The 20,177-nt window shown below is 36.9% G+C and overlaps 1 protein-coding gene across 2 annotated transcripts in view; it reads left to right on the top strand.

Annotated features, from left to right (window-relative positions):
- Nucleotides 1-20,177, top strand: part of BRWD1 (bromodomain and WD repeat domain containing 1) — a 170,236-nt gene that overhangs the window by 133,950 nt on the left and 16,109 nt on the right. Inside the window, exons 30-35 of one of the 2 annotated variants that reach the window (XM_058296245.2) lie at nt 7,694-7,849; nt 8,048-8,168; nt 9,942-10,067; nt 13,752-13,824; nt 17,834-17,875; nt 19,683-19,829. In XM_058296245.2, coding sequence (XP_058152228.1) covers nt 7,694-7,849; nt 8,048-8,168; nt 9,942-10,067; nt 13,752-13,824; nt 17,834-17,875; nt 19,683-19,829 — 665 coding nt within the window. The remainder of the gene's footprint in view (nt 1-7,693; nt 7,850-8,047; nt 8,169-9,941; nt 10,068-13,751; nt 13,825-17,833; nt 17,876-19,682; nt 19,830-20,177) is intronic. The other variant, XM_058296246.2, reaches the window with a different exon arrangement.

Raw genomic sequence — 20,177 nt, 5'->3', positions numbered from 1 at the left:
AATACATAAATAAAAACCTATATATACTTTTATGTCTTACTGTGTTATAAAAAGTTGATTTCATTTATTCCTACTCTGAGGTTGATGCTGTTATTTTTTTCTTTTTTCTTTTCTTTTTTTTTTTTTTTTTAATGGTATTGGGGCTAGAGACCGTACCTGGGACCTTCCATGAGGGAAGCAGGCGCTCAACTGCTTGAGCTATATCTGCTCTCCTATTACTAATTTTACAGATGAAGTGATTTAGGGTTTGCATTTTAAACATAGAAGCAATGTCGTGTCCTTCTCTGTGCATTGTAACACAGGTACATAATGTCACTTTGAGCCATCTGGTGATGTAGTCACTTGATTTAGGTGGTGTCTGCCAGCTTTCTCCATTGTAAAGTGACTGTTTTTTCCTTGTAATGTCTTGTAGGAGCATTATATATTTATGTATGTACATATTCTTTTAAGAGAAGTTGTAGATTTGCAGAAAGATCATGCTCAAAACAGTGTTCCCTTATCCCCATCCCCATATTTTACGTTTTGCTTTAGTGTGGTACCTTTGTTATAGTAGATGAGAGAATATTATTATAATGTTCTATTAACTATAGTCCAGACTAAAATTTCCCTTACATTCAGTTAGGTATTCATTAGTGTTAATTTACATTCACAGTGTTACATATTACTATCATCACTTTTCCTTCCAGATAAATTTGCTAGTAGCCTTTCTATTTCTGTAAAGTAGGCTGTAGGAATTTTGATTGGTACCACACTGAATATATAAATGAGTTTGGGTTGGATTGACAGCCGCACAACGTTTCTTCTTCCAACCCATGAACTCAGAATGTCTTTTCATCTGTTTAGGATGTCTTTGATTTCTTTTAGTATTGCTCTGAAACTTTCTGAATATAGCTCTTGCACTTCTTTGGTTAAATTGACTACTAGTTATTTGAGTTTTGTTGTTTGTATTGTAAATGAAAATTTCCCCCTGATCTCCTCCTCAGATTGTTTAATCCTAATACTAGTGTTCAGAAACTTTACTGATTTTTTGCTTGTGGATCTTGTATCATGCTCCTTTGGTGAACTTGTTTATTAGCTCAAGTAGCTTTATCATAGACATTTCAGTATTTTCTGAATATAGGATCATGCCATCTGCAAATAGAGCTTTTCTTCTTTTTACATTTGGATGCCTTTTATTTTTTTCTCTTGTTCATTTGCTCTAGCTGGAACCTCTAGTATGATATTGAATAACTGTGTGGCAGTGGTCATCCTTGTCTTGTTACTGATCTTGGAAAGCTTTCAACTTTTCCCCATTGAGTACGATGTTGGTTTTGGACTTTTCATATATGCCCGTTATCATATTGAGGAATTTTCCTTCCATTCCTATCTTTTGAAGTTTTTCATTGAAGAAAGCGTCTTGAATTTTGTCGAATACCTTTTCTGCATTGATTGAGATGATCGTGTGGTTTTTTTTCCTTTCAACTTGTTAATGTGGTATATTACATTAATTGATTTCCATGATAAACTACCCTTGCATGTTAAGAATAAATCCCACTTGTTCATCAGGTATAATTCTTTGGGTATGTTGGTGGATTCTATTTGCAAGTATTTTAAATTTATTTTCAAAGATGCTTAGATTACATAAAATGTTACGTAAAGAAATATAAGGGATTTCCATATGCCCCACTCCCTACATCTCCTACTTTTTCCACATTAACAACTTCTTTCATTAGTATGGTACATTCATTGCAATTGAGAAACACATTTTGGAGTGTTGCCACTAAGCATGGATTATAGTTTACACTGTCTTCCACTCATTACTGTAGGTTATGGCAGGATATATAATGGCCTGTATCTGTTGTTTCTCTGTTCTTCAGGACAATTCCAAGTCCTGAAAATGTCCCCATACTACACCTCTTTTTCCCTCTCCCTGACTTCATCAATTTCAGTGGCCACTGTCTCCACATCAATGATGTAATTTCTTCTATTGCTAGAATCACAATAAGTCTATAGTAGAATACCAGTAAGTCCACTCTAGTCCATATTTTATTCCCCAATCCTGAGGATTTGGGGATGGTGATGCCCACCTCTAATTGAGAAGCGGGGCTTCGATCCCATATGGCTGATGGATGGGACTCTCTTGCTTGCTGTTGTAGACTCTCGTTTCCTTGGTGTGATGAATCCAATGAACTGGAGAGTAGGTGGTGCAACTTTGCTGAGACTCATGGTCCATCTGGCACACAGACAGCCCAGAGATTCAAGTCTCTTGGACTTACACCTGCCAACTCCACCACCAGCTATAAGTTCAAATAAAAGGGACAGAAGAGGCATGTATAGAGAAGTCACATCTGAGTCCAACTGTGTCACACTCAGGAGCACAAATTCCAAAGTAGGGCTCATTGTCAAGGCACTATACTCCGGAGCTATCTACCATAACTGTAGGAACTGGATGTCTCCAGAGCCCTCAGGAACCCCACTATTTGGGGTAGTATCTATTTTGGCGGTCTATGTGATCCTGCTGAGACGTGGATAAGTGTTACCTCTCTGATGACCTCCTGACTCACTTTGAAGTCTCTTAGGCATATAAAACTCATTTGTCTTAACCTTTTCCCCTTTTTTTCATTGTCTTTTTCCAGTTGCATCACCAGCCGGTGCTTGGTAGTAATCGCTCTGTGCCAGGGAGATTCATCCTGGGAGTCATGTCCCATGCTGGGGGGGAAGGTCATGCATTTATATGTTGAGTTTGGCTTAGAGAGAGGCAATATGGAGGCTCTCAGGAGGTAACTCTCAGGCACCCTACAACACTAGGCCAAGGTGCAGTTTCAAGAGCAAAGGCTCATAAGCATAATCAGTATTAAGGACCCATCAATTGACCATCCTCTACTAGTCATTGTCACTAAATTTGAGGGATTATTGCTGTTCCATTAGAGAATGTGGCACAGCTCCCCAGGATGGGAATTCAGTATTTTAGTTGTTGGGTGAATCTTTAACCACTGTGGCAATTGTGGGTAGAAAACATTTGAACATATTTATGTACTTTATATATATGCCCAGGTGAACTTCCTGCCATGTATTCCCCGTCACTGATACCCCACACCAATTATACTCCCCTGTCATAGCTATAGCCCTTTTGTGATCCAAAACCTCTTCATAAATGAAGTCATGAATATTATCAAATGTAATTAGTAGGAAAATGAAATAATGATAGGTTTAAATATAAAATAATTTATGTTTACATAAATTACATAATACTTTAGAAAAACTAAAACTAAAATGAGTTAAAATAAATTGGGGTATTAAAAAATATTTTAAAAAAATTTTTTTACTTGCCTTTCATCACTGTATTATCTGTTATCTGTTGTCCTTTATGTACAGTGGCATTTTATTCCTTTTCTTCCCCAGTATCTTACTTTTTTTCATTTCATTTTTAAAGTTGTTTTAGGTCACAGAAAGTCATACAGAATATAGGAGACTTCCGTATACCCAACATCAATCCCTTTTCCCCCTTCCCATATTAATAACTCTTTTACATGTGGATGATACATTTGTTAAAACTGATGTACAAATATTGAAACATATCTACCATGGTCAATGGTTTACATTATGGTTTACATTTTAGACCATCCACTCTGATAAATTTTTGTTTAAATTTAACACTGCCTGTATCCATCATTGCAAGATCATGCAGAACACTTCCATTTCTCCCTCCCCTTGCCCTTGAGGCCCACAGTAACCACCAGGCTTGACTCCTTGAAGGACAAGCTTGATAAGATACTTGCAACAATGCTAATGGCTTGACACGGTAGTCTGTCCTTCCCTATTAGGCTCATGCTCATTTTATTTATCTATGTTCTTTAGAGATATGTGATCTGTAATTTTCTTTCGTTTTTTTTCAAATCAATTTTATTGATACACATTAATCATACAGTTCATCTGAAATGTACAATCAGTGGTATCTGGTATAACCACATAGTTGTGCATTCATACTTCAGTCACCATTAGAACATTTTCATTATTTCAATAATAATAAACAAGAAAATTCTTCACTTCTGAATCTCTCTGCTTTCTTTGCCCTAAGTAGCTCTTTTTTTTTTTAAAGATTTATTTTTTCATTTATTTTTCTCCTTGTGCCCCCCCTCCCCGTTGTCTGCTCTCCATGTCCATTCCCTGTGTGTTCATCTGTGTCTCTTTTTGTTGCATCATCTTGCTGTGTCAGCTCTCCATGTGTGTGGCACCACTCCTGGGTGGGCTGCGCTTCTTTGCAGGGGCGGCTCAATGCACGGTGCATTCCTTGTGCATGGAGCTCCCCTATGCAGGGGACAACCCTGCGTGGCATGGCTCTCATTGTGCATGGCAGTGCTGTGCGTGGGCCAGCTAACCACATGGGTCAGGAGGCCCTGGGTTTGAACCCTGGACCTCCCATTTGGTAGATGGATGCTCTATCAGTTGAACCACATCCGCTTCCCGTGCCATAAGTAGCTCTTATATTCCTGGCTATTCTTGCATATTTATTTATTTAGTTTTTAAGCAGGTTTATTGAGATATATTTACATACCATACAGTCTCTCCAAAGTGTATAGTCGGTGACTTTTAGTATAATCACAATGTTGCGCATTCATCATCTTAAAATATTTTAGAACAGATTCATTACTCTTAAAGGAAATCTCCACACTCTTTAGCAATCACCTCTTGTTCTGTATCCTTCTCCAGCCTTACATAACCACTAACCTAATTTCATCTTTATAAATTGATTAATATTTACATTATATATAAATGGAATCATACAATATGTAGTACTTTATGTCTGGTTTCTTTTCACTTGCCATAATGGTTTTTATTTGTCTGATATTAACATCTTGTATTAACTTAGTTTCAAAGAAAAATATGCTCTAATATATGCAATTTTACCTATATTCATTTTTCACATGCAGTTTTACTGTGCTATAGAGTACCATGTTATACATTTTTTTTAGCCTTCTTTCTAGTAATATATATGGCCTTACACTGTAATTTGCATTTCTTATAGTATAATTATCTGGCTTTGTCAGTAGGGTGATGTTTGCTTCATAAAATGTATTGGGAAATTATTCCTTTAAATTTTTTTTGGATGAATTTAAACAGGATTAGTGTTAATTCTTGTTGAAATTCTTGATAGAATTTACCTGTGAAGCCATCTAGTCTTGGATTTTTTGGGAGAGTTTGGATGACTTACTCAATCTCAAATGTGATTGGTTGATTAAGTTCTTGTATTTCTTGTAGAGTCTTTTTAGGTTGCTTGTGTGTGTCTAGGAATTTGTTTCATTTAGGTTTTCTGGTTTGTTGGCATACAGTTTTTCATAGTATCCTCTTAGGAACCCTTTTATTTTTGTGGGGTCAGTCATTATTTACCCCTTTCATTTCTGATTTTATTTATTTGCATCTAACCTTTTTTTCTTGCTAAGGATTTGTCAATTTTATTGACCTCAGACAACCAGCTTTTGGTTTTGTTGATTTTTCTTTATTGTCTTTTTGTTCTCAATCTCATTTATTTCTGCTCTAATCTATATTGTTTGTTTCCTTCTGCTTGCTTTTTGAATGGTTTACTGTTGTTTTTCTAGTTTCTCAGTTTTCAGGTAGAGCTTTGATTTTACCTCTTGTTTTTTTTTTTTTTTAAGATTTATTTTTTTTTATTTATCCCCCCCTCCCCCCCTGTTGTCTGCTCTCTGTGTCCTTTCGCTGTGTGTTGTTCTGTGACTGCTTCTGTCCTTATCAGTGGCACCGGGAATCTGTGTTCCTTTTTGTTGCGTCATCTTGTTGTGTCAGCTCTCTGTGTGTGCGGCACCAATTCTTGGGAAGGCTGCACTTTATTTCACGCTGGGTGGCTCTCCTTACGGAGTGCACTCCTTGTGCGTGGGGCTCCCCTATGTGGGGGGCACCCCTGCGTGGCAGGGCAGTCCTTGCGCACATCAGCACTGCGCATGGGCCAGCTCCACACGGGTCAAGGAGGCCCGGGGTTTGCACTCGGACCTCCCATGTGGTAGGCGGACGCCCTATACGTTGGGCCAAGTCTGCCTCCATCCTTCTCTTTTGATACAGGAATTTAGGGCTATAAATTTCTCTCTAAGAGCTCCCTTTGCTGTATCCTATAAGTTTTCTTTGACCCGCTGATTGTTTAGGAGTGTGTTGTTTCGTCTCTACACATTTGTAGATTTCCCCTTCCCATCTGTAGTTGATTTCCAGTTTCATTCCATTTTGAACTGAGAAGGTGCTTTGTATAATTTTAATCATTTTATATTTATTGAGGCTTGCCTGGTGACCTAACGTGGTCAGTCCTGGAGATTCATTTGCACTTGAGAATAATATATATTCTGCTGATTTGAGATGCAGTGCTCTGTATATATCTATCTTGTTCATTGTATTGTTCAAATTCTCTTATTTCCTTGTTGACCTTTTGTTGTTCTAATGATTAAAGTGTTAATCTAAATTGTTCCTATAAATGATATTATAATATACTTTTGCCTTTATATATTAAATGGAAAAATACCTTAAGTATATTTTATTTCATACTATAGTAATATCTTATTCTTGGTTAAAAATATTTAGTCAAATAGTCCCCTCCAATGGACATTTATTTTCTTTTTATTATCTTATTTTTAGTTTTTTTTTTTTTTTAATAAGCACTGCCAGTGTGAACAACCTTCACATATCTTGCTATAATTTTATGAGTATAACTTTGGGACAGATTTCTAACAGTGAAGCTAATTGGCACAAGGGTAGGTACATTATGCATTTTAATTTTTTTTTCTTTTGAGGTATGGGGGTCGGATATTGAACCCCAGACTTCATATGTGGGAAGCAGGTGCTCAATCAGTGAACCACATTGGCTCCCCTGAGTTTATCCCTTCACTTGTTGCCTATTGTTTATTTCTTTTTTTTTTCTAGCAGGCACTGGGGACCAAACCTGGGACCTCCGTGTGGGAAGCAGGTGCTCAACTGCTTGAGTTATATCTGCTCCCCGCATTATGCTTTTTGATGCTACTAAATTGTTCCCCCAAATTTTACACCAGTTCACAATTCCTTCAAGTTAGTGAGAATTAATTACTGTGTCCACACATTTGTAACAGTAGATATTATCATATTGTTAACCTAAGAGAGGAAAAAAAAAGAGAGTATGGGAAAAGTTACCTTCATTAACTAAGGAGAATGAGTCTTTCTGGTATGTATTTTTTTGTCTCTATATTTTTCCTTGAATTTCTTTGTTAGATTTTTTGCTTCTTTTTCTTATAGTTTTTAAACTCCTCTGTGCTCCATTCGAGCTTTTAAAAAGAGGGAAATTAGCCATTTGTCATGTTGAGATTATTTTATGCAATTTGTCTTGACAGTTTAAAATTAATTTTTTATTGTGCATAAGTTTTTAAATTTTATTATTGTCACATAAGTATGTTTTCTTCAGACTCTTCTGGATTGTTTCACTCCGATGAAATATGCTGAGCATGTGATTATTGTTAGGGTTTTTTTATTGGAGCCAGGCAGATTGCACTGGTATCTGAATTTAAGCAAGTTGGTATTTTAATTTGATAATTTTAAAGGAGTTGTCAATATAAGTTCTATTTTTGGCTGGGGCTATAACCTATGTTATGAGCTTTGAATATTGATCTTAAATATAGTAAGCATTCATTTTGTGGTTTAATTTTTTTGTTTTCTTTTCATCTTCCATTTTTGATGGAATTCATAGTTGATCCACCTGAAGAATTAGGAGCTAGTATTTCTGTTACTTCAGATGAACTAGAGAAATTGCTCTACAACCCCCAAGATGGTGAATGGGGTCAGAAATCGAGAGATGAAGAATGTGAACGAATTATCAGTGGCATAGATCAGCTTTTGAATCTTGGTAAGTTTTGTTTTTTAAGGCAAAAGGTTTTCTCATAAAAGCATTTTAAAATAGTAATGTAATTATGGTCATGTTCTTTACTATTTCTTCCATTTTCGTTTAGCCTGTTTAACAAAATTCTTATTTTATGAATGATTTATGTGAAGTACCATTTTAGAGGTCATGAATTCATTGATGAAAACTTTTGTGCCCTAATAGATATAGCAGCTGCTTTTGCAGGCCCGGTTGATCTGTGTACATATCCAAAGTACTGTACTGTGGTCGCTTATCCAACTGACCTTTACACGATTCGAATGAGGCTTGTTAATCGATTTTACAGGTTAGTAAAAACTTACCTCTATATTTGGTCATATTAACTGAAGTAACGAGATAGTCGTGGTTGATGGTGCTGTTGGGGAGATTTGGGGTTGATAAAAAATTATTTTCCATTCCATTCCATTCTCTTCTTTCAGTATAGTAATTTCTTGGTCTTGAATATAAGACTCTGTTAGATGCCTCTAGGGGTAGGCATATATCCCTCTCTCGATTCTCAATCTTCAGTAGTCTGTTTTTCTTACAAATAATGTTAACTAGTAAAAAGTTAAATTTTTTTATTAATTTGTATTTTCACATCTCTGTTAACTGCTTTTATATAATAAAATTTAGTTTAGTTAGTAAGTAGACCCTTGCCTTTGAGTGATTAATTTCCCAAAAGGATTAATTCCCTTTTATTTTTGGGGTCTTGAGCACTGCTAACTATAAAACTTTCTTCTCTCAATGATCTTTTTTTTTTTTAGCAATTGATGGTGTGCTTTTTTCCTAATTAAATTATGTTTAGAAATTTACCATTTTAAAATATTTCTTGAGTCTACACTATCACCATAATACAGCTCTATAGTCAAACAAAGGAATGTGCATCAAAATCAGAAACCACTTTGCCAATTTTTTGTAAGATTGATAAGAGTGATTGTGTTTTTGGTCTGTAATTTTCCTTTCTTGTGTTGTCTTTGTTTGGCTTTGGTATTAAGGTAATGTTGGCATCATAGAATGAGTTAGGCAATGTTCATTCTGTTTCAATTTTTTGGAATAGTTTCAGCAAGATTGGCATTAGTTCTTTTCCGGAATATTTTGTAGAATTCAACTGTGAAGCTGTCTGGCCCAGGGTTCTTCTTAGTTGGGAGGTTTTTAATGACCAATTCTATCTCTTTACTTGTAATTGGTTTGAGATTGTCAATTTCTTCTTTCATCAATATAGGCTGCTTATGTCTTTCTAGGAATTGGTCCATTTACTCTGAATTGTCATTTTTGTTGGAATATAGTTTTTCAAAGTATCCTCTTATGATAGTCTTTATTTCTTTGAGGTCCATGGTGATATCTCCTAGAGTGAAGAGTGATTGTATTTTAACACGTTTTTTCATTGAGTTTCAACACCTTCAGTGTTAACACTGGGTATTGTGAAAAGGAAAGGATGCTGTGTTGGTTTTCTTTATGTGATAAAGTGATCTGTTAAATTAATGTCCAATATAATTTTGCTTATGATTATGATCAGTTATTAATGATACCATTTTGATGGCATTAGATTTTTCATTGTAACTTTGTATTTAATAATTTATTTTTTTTATTTTTTATTTTTTTTAAAGATTTATTTTTATTTATTTAATTCCCCTCTCCTCCCCCAGTTGTCTATTTTCTGTGTCTTTTTGCTGCGTCTTGTTTCTTTGTCCGCTTCTGTTGTCGTCAGCGGCAAGGGAAGTGTGGGCGGCGCCATTCCTCGGCAGGCTGCTCCCTCCTTCGCGCTGGGCGGCTCTCCTTATGGGTGCACTCCTTGCGCGTGGGGCTCCCCTGTGTAGCACGGCACTCCTTGCGCGCATCAGCACTGCGCATGGGCCAGCTCCACACGGGTCAAGGAGGCCCGGGGCTTGAACCGCGGACCTCCCATGTGGTAGACCGACGTCCTAACCACTGGGCCAAAGTCGGTTTCCCTGTATTTAATAATTTAATTAATATATCATGCTGACTAATTAACATAGTAAACGAAGAAAAATTTGCTTTTTCACTTGGTTTCTGTGTTTTCTCACTTTGTAAGTCTTAAATTGCCTGCTTTATTTTGAAGGAGGCTATCTGCATTAGTTTGGGAAGTCAGATATATAGAACATAATGCCAGAACATTTAACGAACCTGGAAGTGTAATTGCAAGATCAGCTAAGAAGATAACTGACCAGCTTTTAAAATTTATCAAGTAAGTTGGCTCCTGTTATAGATACTGTGGTTAAAGTACCTTGGTTTGCATATTTTGTGCTTCTAGAATGATCCACTTTTTAATTTTTTACTCTCTGAATTACATCCACTTTTTTTTTCTTTTTAAAGATTTTGTTTTTATTTATTTATTTCTCTCCCCTTCCCTCCCACCCCGGTTGTCTGTTCTGTCTATTTATTGCTTCTTTTTCCGCTTCTGTTGTTGTCAGTGGCACGGGAATCTGTGTTTCTTTTTGTTGCGTCATCTTGTTGTGTCAGTTCTCCGTGTGTGTGGCACCATTCCTGGGCAGGCTGCACTTTCTTTCGCGCTGGGCGGCTCTCCTTACAGGATGCACTCCTTGCACATGGGGCTCCCCCACACGGGGACACCCCTGTGTGGCAGGGCACTCCTTGCACTCATCAGCACTGCGCATGGGCCAGCTCCACACGGGTCAAGGAGTCCCGGGGTTTGAACCGCAGACCTCCCATGTGGTAGACGGACGCCCTAACCACTGGGCCAAGTCCGCCGCCTATATTCACTTTTAATATATTAATTTAAATGACATTTATTTTTATACTTTGATAATTTTAGTAAAGTATAAGGAACTGAACAGTGTTTTAGCTTCCTAGACTGCTCAAGTATGTACCAGGATAGTCAGTTTTAAACAATGGGATTTATTTGCTTATGGTTTTGAGGGTAAAGGAAAGTCTAAATGAAGGCAACATCAAGGCAATGCTTTCTCCCTGAACCCTGCGATGTTATGGGGCTGGCTGTTGGTGGTCCTGGGGTCCTTAGCTTGTCATATGGTGAGGGATATGGCAGTGTCTCCTAGTCTGTCCCTTTTTCTCCTGCTGTATTTCAGCTTCTGGCTGTTCCCTCTGTGGCTTTCTTTCTCTGTCTGAATTTCATTGTCTTGGAAAGGACTCCAATAATAGGATTAAGACCCCTCCTGTTTGAGGGGGACCACACCTTAACTGAAGTAGCTCATCAATAGGTCCTACTGATAATGGGTTCACACCCACAGAAATGGATTAGTTTTAACAACATTTTTCTGGGGTTATACAGCTTCAAACCACCAAAAACAGTTTAGTCTACTTTTTAAAACTTTTGAGATAATTTTATACTACAGAGTAATTGCTGTATCCCCTTTACCCAATATCACCTTGATGTTAGCATTTTACATAAATATACTCTTTTAAAAACATTAATTCACCTTGGGTAACACAGAACTATTGATGAAAGGTATAGGACTTACTTCGATTTCATGAGTTTTTTTTTTTAAGATTTGTATTTATTTCTAGCCCCTCCTTCCATTATCTGCTCTCTCTGTCCATTAGCTGCATGTTCTTCTGTGTCTGCTTGTGTTCTCATTAGGAGGCTCCAGGAACTAATCCTGGGACCTTCTGAAGTGGAAGAGAGGTGATCATTCTCTTATGTCACTTCAGCTCCCTGGTCTGCTGCATCCCTTATTGTCTCTCTTCTATGTCTCTTTTTGTTGCACCATCTTGCTGTATCAGCTCTCTGCATGGACCAGCTTGCCTTGTGGGCCAGCACTCCTGAGCGGGGTAGCACTCTGCCTCGGCCAGCTTGCCACACGGGCCGGCTCATCTTCACCAGGAGGCCCTGGGTATTGAATCCTGAACCTCCTGTATGGTAGATGGAAGCCCAGTTGCTTGAGCCACATCTGCTCTTCGATTTCATGAGTTTTTATACCACTGTTCTCTTTCTGTTTTAGGATATAATTCAGAATCCTCATTGCATTCAGCGTTTTCTTAGTTGCCTCCAATCTGTTCCTCAGTTTTTCCTTGTCTTTCATGGCCTCAGCATTTTTGAAGAGTCACTTATTTTGTAGTACCTATTTAAATTTAGCTTGTCTGATGTTTTCTCATGATAAATTTGAGTTTTTTTAAAATAAGGAAATTTGTTGACAATATTTTATTTTAGATTCTTTTTCATTGTTATGCGAGACTTTAATACATAAAAGAATGCTTTAATGTTAACATTTAATAAATTAGTGTTTTCAGTTTTATTTTGACTTTATGCATACCTTTTCTATACCACATAAAAATTCCTAACTTATTTAAAAAAGAAAATAATGTTTACTGGCACTTGTATTTTCTTTAACAATAATGCCTATTTTTTTAATTTACAAAATAATTTGTTGAAGTCTATCATTCATAAATAACATAAATAGTGTATGATAAAAATTGTGACTTACAGAAGAAACATATATAAGATCATGTAGGGCTCCCTTACATCATCCCACTACAAATACCATGCGTTGTTGTGAAACTTCTGTAACAAATTATGAAAGAGCATTGTCTAAGTATCACTACTAATTATAGTTCGTATCTTAGGTAAGGTTGAGTTTTGTTGTTTTTTTTTTAAAGATTTATTTATTTATTCCTCTCCTCTTCCCCTTCCCCTCCCCCCACCCCGGTTGTCTGTTCTCTGTTCTCTATTTGCTGTGTCGTCGTCTTTGTCCGCTTCTGTTGTTGTCAGCGGCACAGGAATCTGTGTTTCTTTTTGTTGTGTCATCTTGTTGTGTCAGTTCTCCGTGCGTGCAGCACCATTCCTGGGCAGGCTGCACTTTCTTTCGCGCTGGGCAGCTCTCCTTTCAGGGCGCACTCCTTGCACGTGGGGCTCCCCTACGTGGGGGACACCCCTGCGTGGCATGGCACTCCTTGCGTGAATCAGCACTGTGCACGGGCCAGCTCCACAAGGGTCAAGGAGTCCCGGGGTTTGAACTGCGGACTTCCCATGTGTTAGACGGACCCCCTAACCACTGGGCCAAGTCCGCCGCCCTAAGGTTGAGTTTTAATCTTTTTTTTTTTACTGTATTCTTTGAAAATATTTGCACACATAAGTATTCTGTACATTTTCTTGCATTGGGGAGCAAATTTAGAATAGTAGAATGAAACCACCTGAAAAATGAGACTCAAGTCCTAGCCTAAGTTCTTCTAATGAACAGTTATTGTGTCTTTGGACAAATAACTTCGATTCAGTTTCCTATAAAGTTAGTTTTGCCATCTGACCTTGAATGCCCTTTCCTATAGCTGTAAAAATTGAGAGAATTATATTTGAGGAAATAATTTTTAAACTGTTCTATCATTTTTGTTATCTAGCAATAACTCAGGGATGTCTCTTTCTAGTTATTCCAATTACATGGCACTTTCCTGGGCTGACCCTTACTTAGCTACTGTTCCCCAGATCCCTATTTTCTGTTTTATAGAGATCATGTACCCATTTTCATCTCTTTCAGGCCTATATGTGTCTATTTTTGCTTTTTTACTTTATTTTTTGCACAGTGAGGTTAAAATATTATTTGCTTTAATTTTTACTTTGATTTGTCCTTTTTTGTTTTCTCAAATCAGTCTTATTCTGGTGGTCACTGTAAGAATATTGCTGGTAATGATACATAAGCTTAAGAAAACTTGTCCATGTATTTATCCTTTTGAAATCATACCTTTGTTATTTTGGGAATGCCAGTGTAATTTCCATACATACTTAATTAAAAAAACATTTTAATTTCAATTTTATTTCCACAGAGTATAGGGCTAAAACCTTCTGCTTGGAAGTTAGATATGCATAGGTTACAGAACTGTTTTCATTTAAATGTATATTTTGAATCCTTTGAAACAGACAATAATCTGCATACTTTTTAAAAAGTGAAACATTGCTTTTCAGGTGTCAAGACTGTACACATATCTCAGAACTTTCTAACACATCCGAAAATGATGAACAAAATCCTGAAGATTTGGTATGAAGTTTGTGAATTTTATAATATTGGTTCATCTGAAATGGTAACTAAAAAATGTTGAGTGAAATAGGAAATGTGGATTCTCTAGCGTCAGTTCTTCCTATATTCTAGGGAACTGAAAAATGGCATTTGAAAAACCTTTTTTTTTTTTTAAAGAATTATTGGGGTGATAAATGAAATAATGTAGCCAATAATCGATGCCAGGTAAACAAAATATACCTAAATAACTTCAGTTTTCGAATGTGTTCTCTTTTCAAATTTTAGCTAGAGAAAGGCATACGTATAAAAAGTACCTTGGGGGTTTTTGGTAAAATGAACATTTGAGTGTTTGGTTTAATAATAATTGAATATTAGTGAACTTGACCATGCTCAAAATATACCATAAAGTCCTTTTCTTCACTTTATTAGTTAGCTAAAGGGGATGCTGATGCAAAGTACCAGAACTCTGTTGACTTTTATAAAGGATATTTATATGGGTAGAAGCTTACATTTACCAGGCCCTAAAGAGTCCAGCTCAAGGTACCATAAGAGGTACTTTCTTACCCAAAGTCTCTTGCCACATGTTGCCTTAGGATGATGGGTGATGTCTGAGAGGGTACAGCCTTCCTTCTTCCTCTTAAGGCTCCATGGGCCCAACTTCTTCCCATCTCAACTGTAGGCTGGCAAAGGCTTGTCTCTCTCCCTGGGGCTCATTTCATTCTAGGCTCAGCTGCTCTCTTCTTTCCACAAGGTCAGCTGTTAGATACCAGGCCCATCTCTCTTACCAGGGCCTCTGCTCTTTCTAATAAGCTGTTTCTCTTCCTTTGCTTTGTCTTTTTCTGTGAATGTACTTCTCATGTGTCTCTGCTTCTGTGTAGGAGTCTGTTTTATTGACTTCCCAAGGGAGTGATCAGGGGACTCAACCCTGTACACACTAATAATGTGGTTGAATCGAAGCCCTATTTCTGACATAATTTAATCAAAGGCATCTCTGCCTTTGAATCCAATACAATCAAAGGGTATCACACCCAGAGGAGCAGACCAGTTTACAAACATAATCTGTATCTCTTTTTGGGATTCATAAATAATATCAAACTGCCACACTCAACGGTAGTACAGAAGTGTAAGGAGTGCACAGGTACAAATCACTGGTGCTTTGTAGCTTTAACACTTGCTGCAAAATCAGGTTATTGTATGGAGTTTTAGGAAGACTACTCCTTAAAAACAATACAACGTCAGTTTGTATACAAATTGTTAGTTTTAGTGTACTGGCTTTTATGCTAACTTACATTGGAATACAAATGTATATGCTGATAGAGACATCTCATTTTATTGTACTTCATTTTATTGTTGCAGGGATTGCATTTAAAAATTGAAGGTTTGTGGCAACCTGCATTGAGCAAATCTTTTGTAGCCATTTTTCCAAGTGCACTGCATGTACACTGCACACTTTGTGTCTCTGTGTCATAGTTTGGTAATTCTCACACTGTTTCCAACTTTTCCATTATTATATCTGTGATGGTCATCTTTCATTGTGATCTTTGATGTTACTTTTGTGATTGTTTAGGGGTGCCACAAACCACTTACCTTTTATAAAATAGGAAACTTAATCAGATAAATGTTATGTGTTCTGACCGCTGTGTCGACTGGCTGTTCTCTGATTTCTCTCCTCTCCTTGGGCCTCTCTATTCTCTGAGAAACAACAGTATCAAAATTAGGCCAGTTAATAACCCTCTGCATGTTCAGTTGCAAGGAAGAGTTGCATGTCTCTCACCTTATATGAAGTGCTAGAAATGATTAGGCTTAGTGAGGAAGGCATGTAGAAAGCCAGTATAGGCCAAAGCTAGGCCTCTTGAGCCATATGGTTAGCCAAGGTGGGACTCCAAAGGAAAAGTTCTTGAAAGGAATTATAAGGGCTACTCCAGTAGACACACAAATGATAAAGTGGAACATCCTTATTGCTGATGTGTGGAGCAAGTTTTAATGGTCTGTCTGTTTGATCACATCAGCTACAACATTCCCTTAAGCAAAAGCATAATCCACAGCCAGGCGCTCCAACTGTCTTCAGTTCTGTGTAGACTGAGAGAGGTCAGGAAAATTTAGAAGAAAAGTTTGAAGCTAGCAGAGTGCGGTTCATGAGGTTTAAGAAAAGAAGCTGTCTCCATAACATAAAAGTACATAGTGAAACAAAAAGTGCTGATGTAGAAGCTGTATCAAGTTATCTAGAAGATTAAGCTAAGATAACTGATGAAGTTGGCAACATTAAATGACAGATTTTCATTGTGGATGAAATAGCCTTATTTTTGAAGAAGATGCCATCTAGGACTTTTCATAGCTAAGAGAAGAAGTCAGTGCCTGGATTCAAAGCATCAAAGGACCAACTGTCTTTTTTGTTGGAACTATGCTGGTGACTTTAAGTTGAAGCCATTGTTCATTTACTGAAAAATCTCAGAGCCCTTAAGAATTATGCTAAAATAGAACCACAAAGCCTGGGTGGTAGCACATCTGGTTACAGTATGGTACACAGAGTATTAAGCCCACAGTTGGGACTCACTGCTCAGTAAAAAGATTTGTTTTGAAATATTATTGCTTATTGACAATAGGCCTGGTAACCCAAGAGCTCTGAGGGAGATGTGCAAAGAGGTGAATGTTGTTTTCATGCCTGCTAACACAAAATTCATTCTGTAGCCCCATGGATTAAGGAGTTCTTTGGATTTTCAGGTCTTATTATTGAGTACATTCTTAAGGTGATAGCTGCCATAAGTAATGATTCCTCTGATGGATCTGGGTAAAGTCAATTGAAAACCTTCTGGAAAGGATTCCCCATTGTAGATGCATTTAAAAATACTTACGATTCATAGGTGGAGGTCAAAATACAAGCATTCATAGGAGTTTTGAAGAAGTTAATTCAACCCTAATGCATGACTTTGAGGGGTTCAAGACTTGAGTGGAGGAAGTAACTGCAGATGTGGTAGAAATAGCAAGAGAACTAGAATGAGCACTACAGCCTGAAGATGCGACTGAATTGCTGCAATCTTAAACAGATGAGGAGTAGCTTCTTAGGGATCAACAAAGAAAGTGGTTTCTTGAGATGGAATCTCCTCCTCGTGAAGATGCTGTTGACATTGTTGAAATGACAATAAAATTATTTAGAATACTACATCAACTTAGTTCATTAAGTAGCAGCACAGATTGAGAGGATTGACTCCAATTCTGAAAGAAGTTCTGTGAGTGAAATGCCATTGAACAGGGTACTACCAGGAAATCTTTCGTGAAAGGAAGAGTCAATGTGCCGTACTTTATTGTCTTACTTTAAAAAATTGCCATAGCCACCCCATCTTCAGCACCCCCACCCTGATCTCTGAGCAGCCATCTACATTGAGGTGCAAGACCTTCCACCAGTAAAAAGATTATGCCACACTGAAGGCTCAGATGATAGTAAGCGTTTTTTATGAATAAAGAATTTTTAAATTAAGGTATGTACATTTTTTTAGACAATGCTATTGCACACTTACTAGACTCCAGTGTAGTGTAGACGTACCTTTTATATTCACTGAGGTACCGAGAAATTCATGTGACTTCCTTGATTGCAATATTTGCTTTACTTTTGTTGTTTGGACTGAGTCTACAATATCTCTGAAGTGTTTCTGCCTGTGTGTGATTATGGGTATAAATGATCAAATTGTGTAAATCATGAAGTCCAGTCACTTTAGGGGGTAGTATATGTGGTTCTGGAGTTTAATGGATTGAGGTAAAACTCATTTAAAGCTGTTTGTGTGCTTTCCTATTCAGGAAGTGCACAAAACAACTTTTTACTTTGGAAGTTTAGAATTAGTTCATGTTCTTAAGGAATATGTAAAAAAAATTTTTTTTTAGTGGATTGTGGGTGATAGAGTCAATCTTTGTATTTTGTTAAGAAAATTTTATAACCCTAGTAAGACTGTTACAGATGTCCTTGAGAGCTTTTTATTTCAGATGATTACATTTCTATTGTGAATCTAATATTTAAGGTCTCTGATTTTATTCTTAGGAGGATAGTGATCTTCCTAAAACATCATCTGGAAAAAGGAGAGTAAGTTATTAATATGTTTGGTTGATCTTTGTGTAGTTCATTTGTTCTTTGTTTTAAAATCAACTTAACATTTTAGGTTTTGTCTTTGAAAAGTCATATTGATTTGAATATTGAATATTTTCTGAGAGAAATGGGAGAAATCATTGAAAGCTCGATATGTTAAGAAAGGGTTTATGAAAGAGTTGAGATTTGAACAGTTTTCTCAAGGGTAGATGGCGTGGGAAGAACACATTCAAAAAGTTAGGGGAATTATCAGCAAAGATATGAAAATAGGAACTTACGGTACATCCGTGGGCTGAAGGGGGCCTGTCCTCAGTGGAGCCAGGGTTGAATGTTGGACATGCCTCTCTGTCTGGCCCTTATTTTGGGAACATATTAAAGTGATAACTGAAAACAGGTTTCTTTTAAATTTTAGGTAGAGAAATCTGTTGTACTGTAAAATAGGTGTTGATTTTGAGGGATGAAAGGATGAATGTTAAAGGAGGTTAATGAGTTCATTGCAAGAATCTAGGAGTGCAGGATGGGAGCTTAGGTAAAAGTTACTAGGATTTGGTGAAAACAGCAATTTGTTGGGGAAATGGTCTTTGAGGGGTGAAGGAGAAGGATGAATGGAAATAAGCTTTTAAGAAAAGAAAATAGGGTTGTTTTTTTTTTTGAGGTAACAGAGGCCGGTTATTGAACCTGGGACCCTCATATGTGGGAAACTTGTGCTTAGTCACTGAGCCACATTGGCTGCCCTGAGTTGGTTTTTCATTTGTTTTGCTTCTATTTTTTTTGTTTTTAGGAGGCTCTGGGAACCAATCGTGGGACTTCCCACATGGGAAGCAGGGACTCATCTGCTTTAGCTACATCCGCTCCCCAACACAACTCGTTTTAAATTTCTTCAATGCTGGTTAAATTTAAACCTGTATCACTTAGTGATTTTTCACAATGTTTGCCCCAAATAGCATTGAAAAATTAGGTCTGAAGTAATGTGTTGCCTGTTATTTATATATCATTTCATTTTAAAACACTCCAAGTATTTTGTATATGTTTTCTATGGCCATTGTAACATGTTAATACAAAATGTAGTGGCTTGCACAGTCAAATTTATTATATTATAGTTATATAGATGAAATGTGTGACATGAGTAAGACCCAAGGGGTTGGCACGGCTGTATTCCTTTCTGGAGGCTCTTTGCCTTTCCCAGCTTCTCGAGGCTGCTGCATTTCCTCTAACCTCAAGCCTGCAGTGTAGCATCTTCAGATCTCTCTCTGACCCTCCTGCTTCCTCTTATCAGGACCCTTTTGATTACACTGGACCCACCCAGAAAATCCAGAATAATTTGATTCCTCAAGGTCATACCCTTTACCACATCTCCACACTCTCTTTTCCCTTATAAGGTAACATATTCAAAGGTTCAGGGGATTAAGACATGGACATTTCGAGGGGCCATTATTATGTCTGCCACAATATCTGATGTGAAATTTCATATTCTGCAAACAAGGTTTATAAACTTGGAAGTGAAGTGGTAGAATAGCTTTTTAGTGGGTAATGTGCCCTGGTTGGAGCATAAAATATGTTATGGCTAGGTTTTGGATTTCGTTTCTGGATAAATGTTTTTAGAGTAACAGATATGATGTTATTGGGTGTTTATAGAAAAGGTGTATATTTCCAAGTAGATAGACAATTTAAAGTAACCACAATTCCTTTAACATTATACAGAAGACTTAGAGCCTTGTTGCATTTTTACGAGAATCTTAAAATACCACTGTGTGACATTTTCTAAAACTGAAGAAAAGTTTTAATATTTCAAATGTACTTTTAGGTTCACGGCTGGAAAAAAAAGAGCAGCAAAGCAACTAACTATATTGAAAGCAACTGGATGAAACAATGTAAGGAACTAGTGACCTTAATTTTTCAGTGTGAAGATTCTGAACCATTTAGACAACCTGTTGATTTGGTTGATTATCCAGTAAGTTTCCACTGTTTGAATTTGGGGAACTTCTTATTTTTTAGGAGATTGGGGTAGAGAAATTTAATTAAATTTAAAGAATAAGATATCTAGGTATTGTGTTAACTTTTTTCTTTTACCATTAAGTCAGCTGTAGCTTATTGTCTATTAAGAGTTGTTTTACATGGCTTTCTTGAATTTATACTTTTATACTTTATTTAAGAATTAAGACTTAGTTCAACCAGAGTTACATAATATACTAATGGGAGGATTCTATGTGGTTAAGTAGAGGCAGCCTCAAGGAAACTATGATTTGGAGGAATTGTCTTCACTTCTCCATAGGGAAATGGAAGATGACCTTAAAAAAAA

The sequence above is a fragment of the Dasypus novemcinctus genome, chromosome 4, assembly GCF_030445035.2.
Source record: "Dasypus novemcinctus isolate mDasNov1 chromosome 4, mDasNov1.1.hap2, whole genome shotgun sequence".
Classification (NCBI taxonomy): domain Eukaryota; kingdom Metazoa; phylum Chordata; class Mammalia; order Cingulata; family Dasypodidae; genus Dasypus; species Dasypus novemcinctus.
This window is presented reverse-complemented; position numbering and strand designations above follow the sequence as displayed.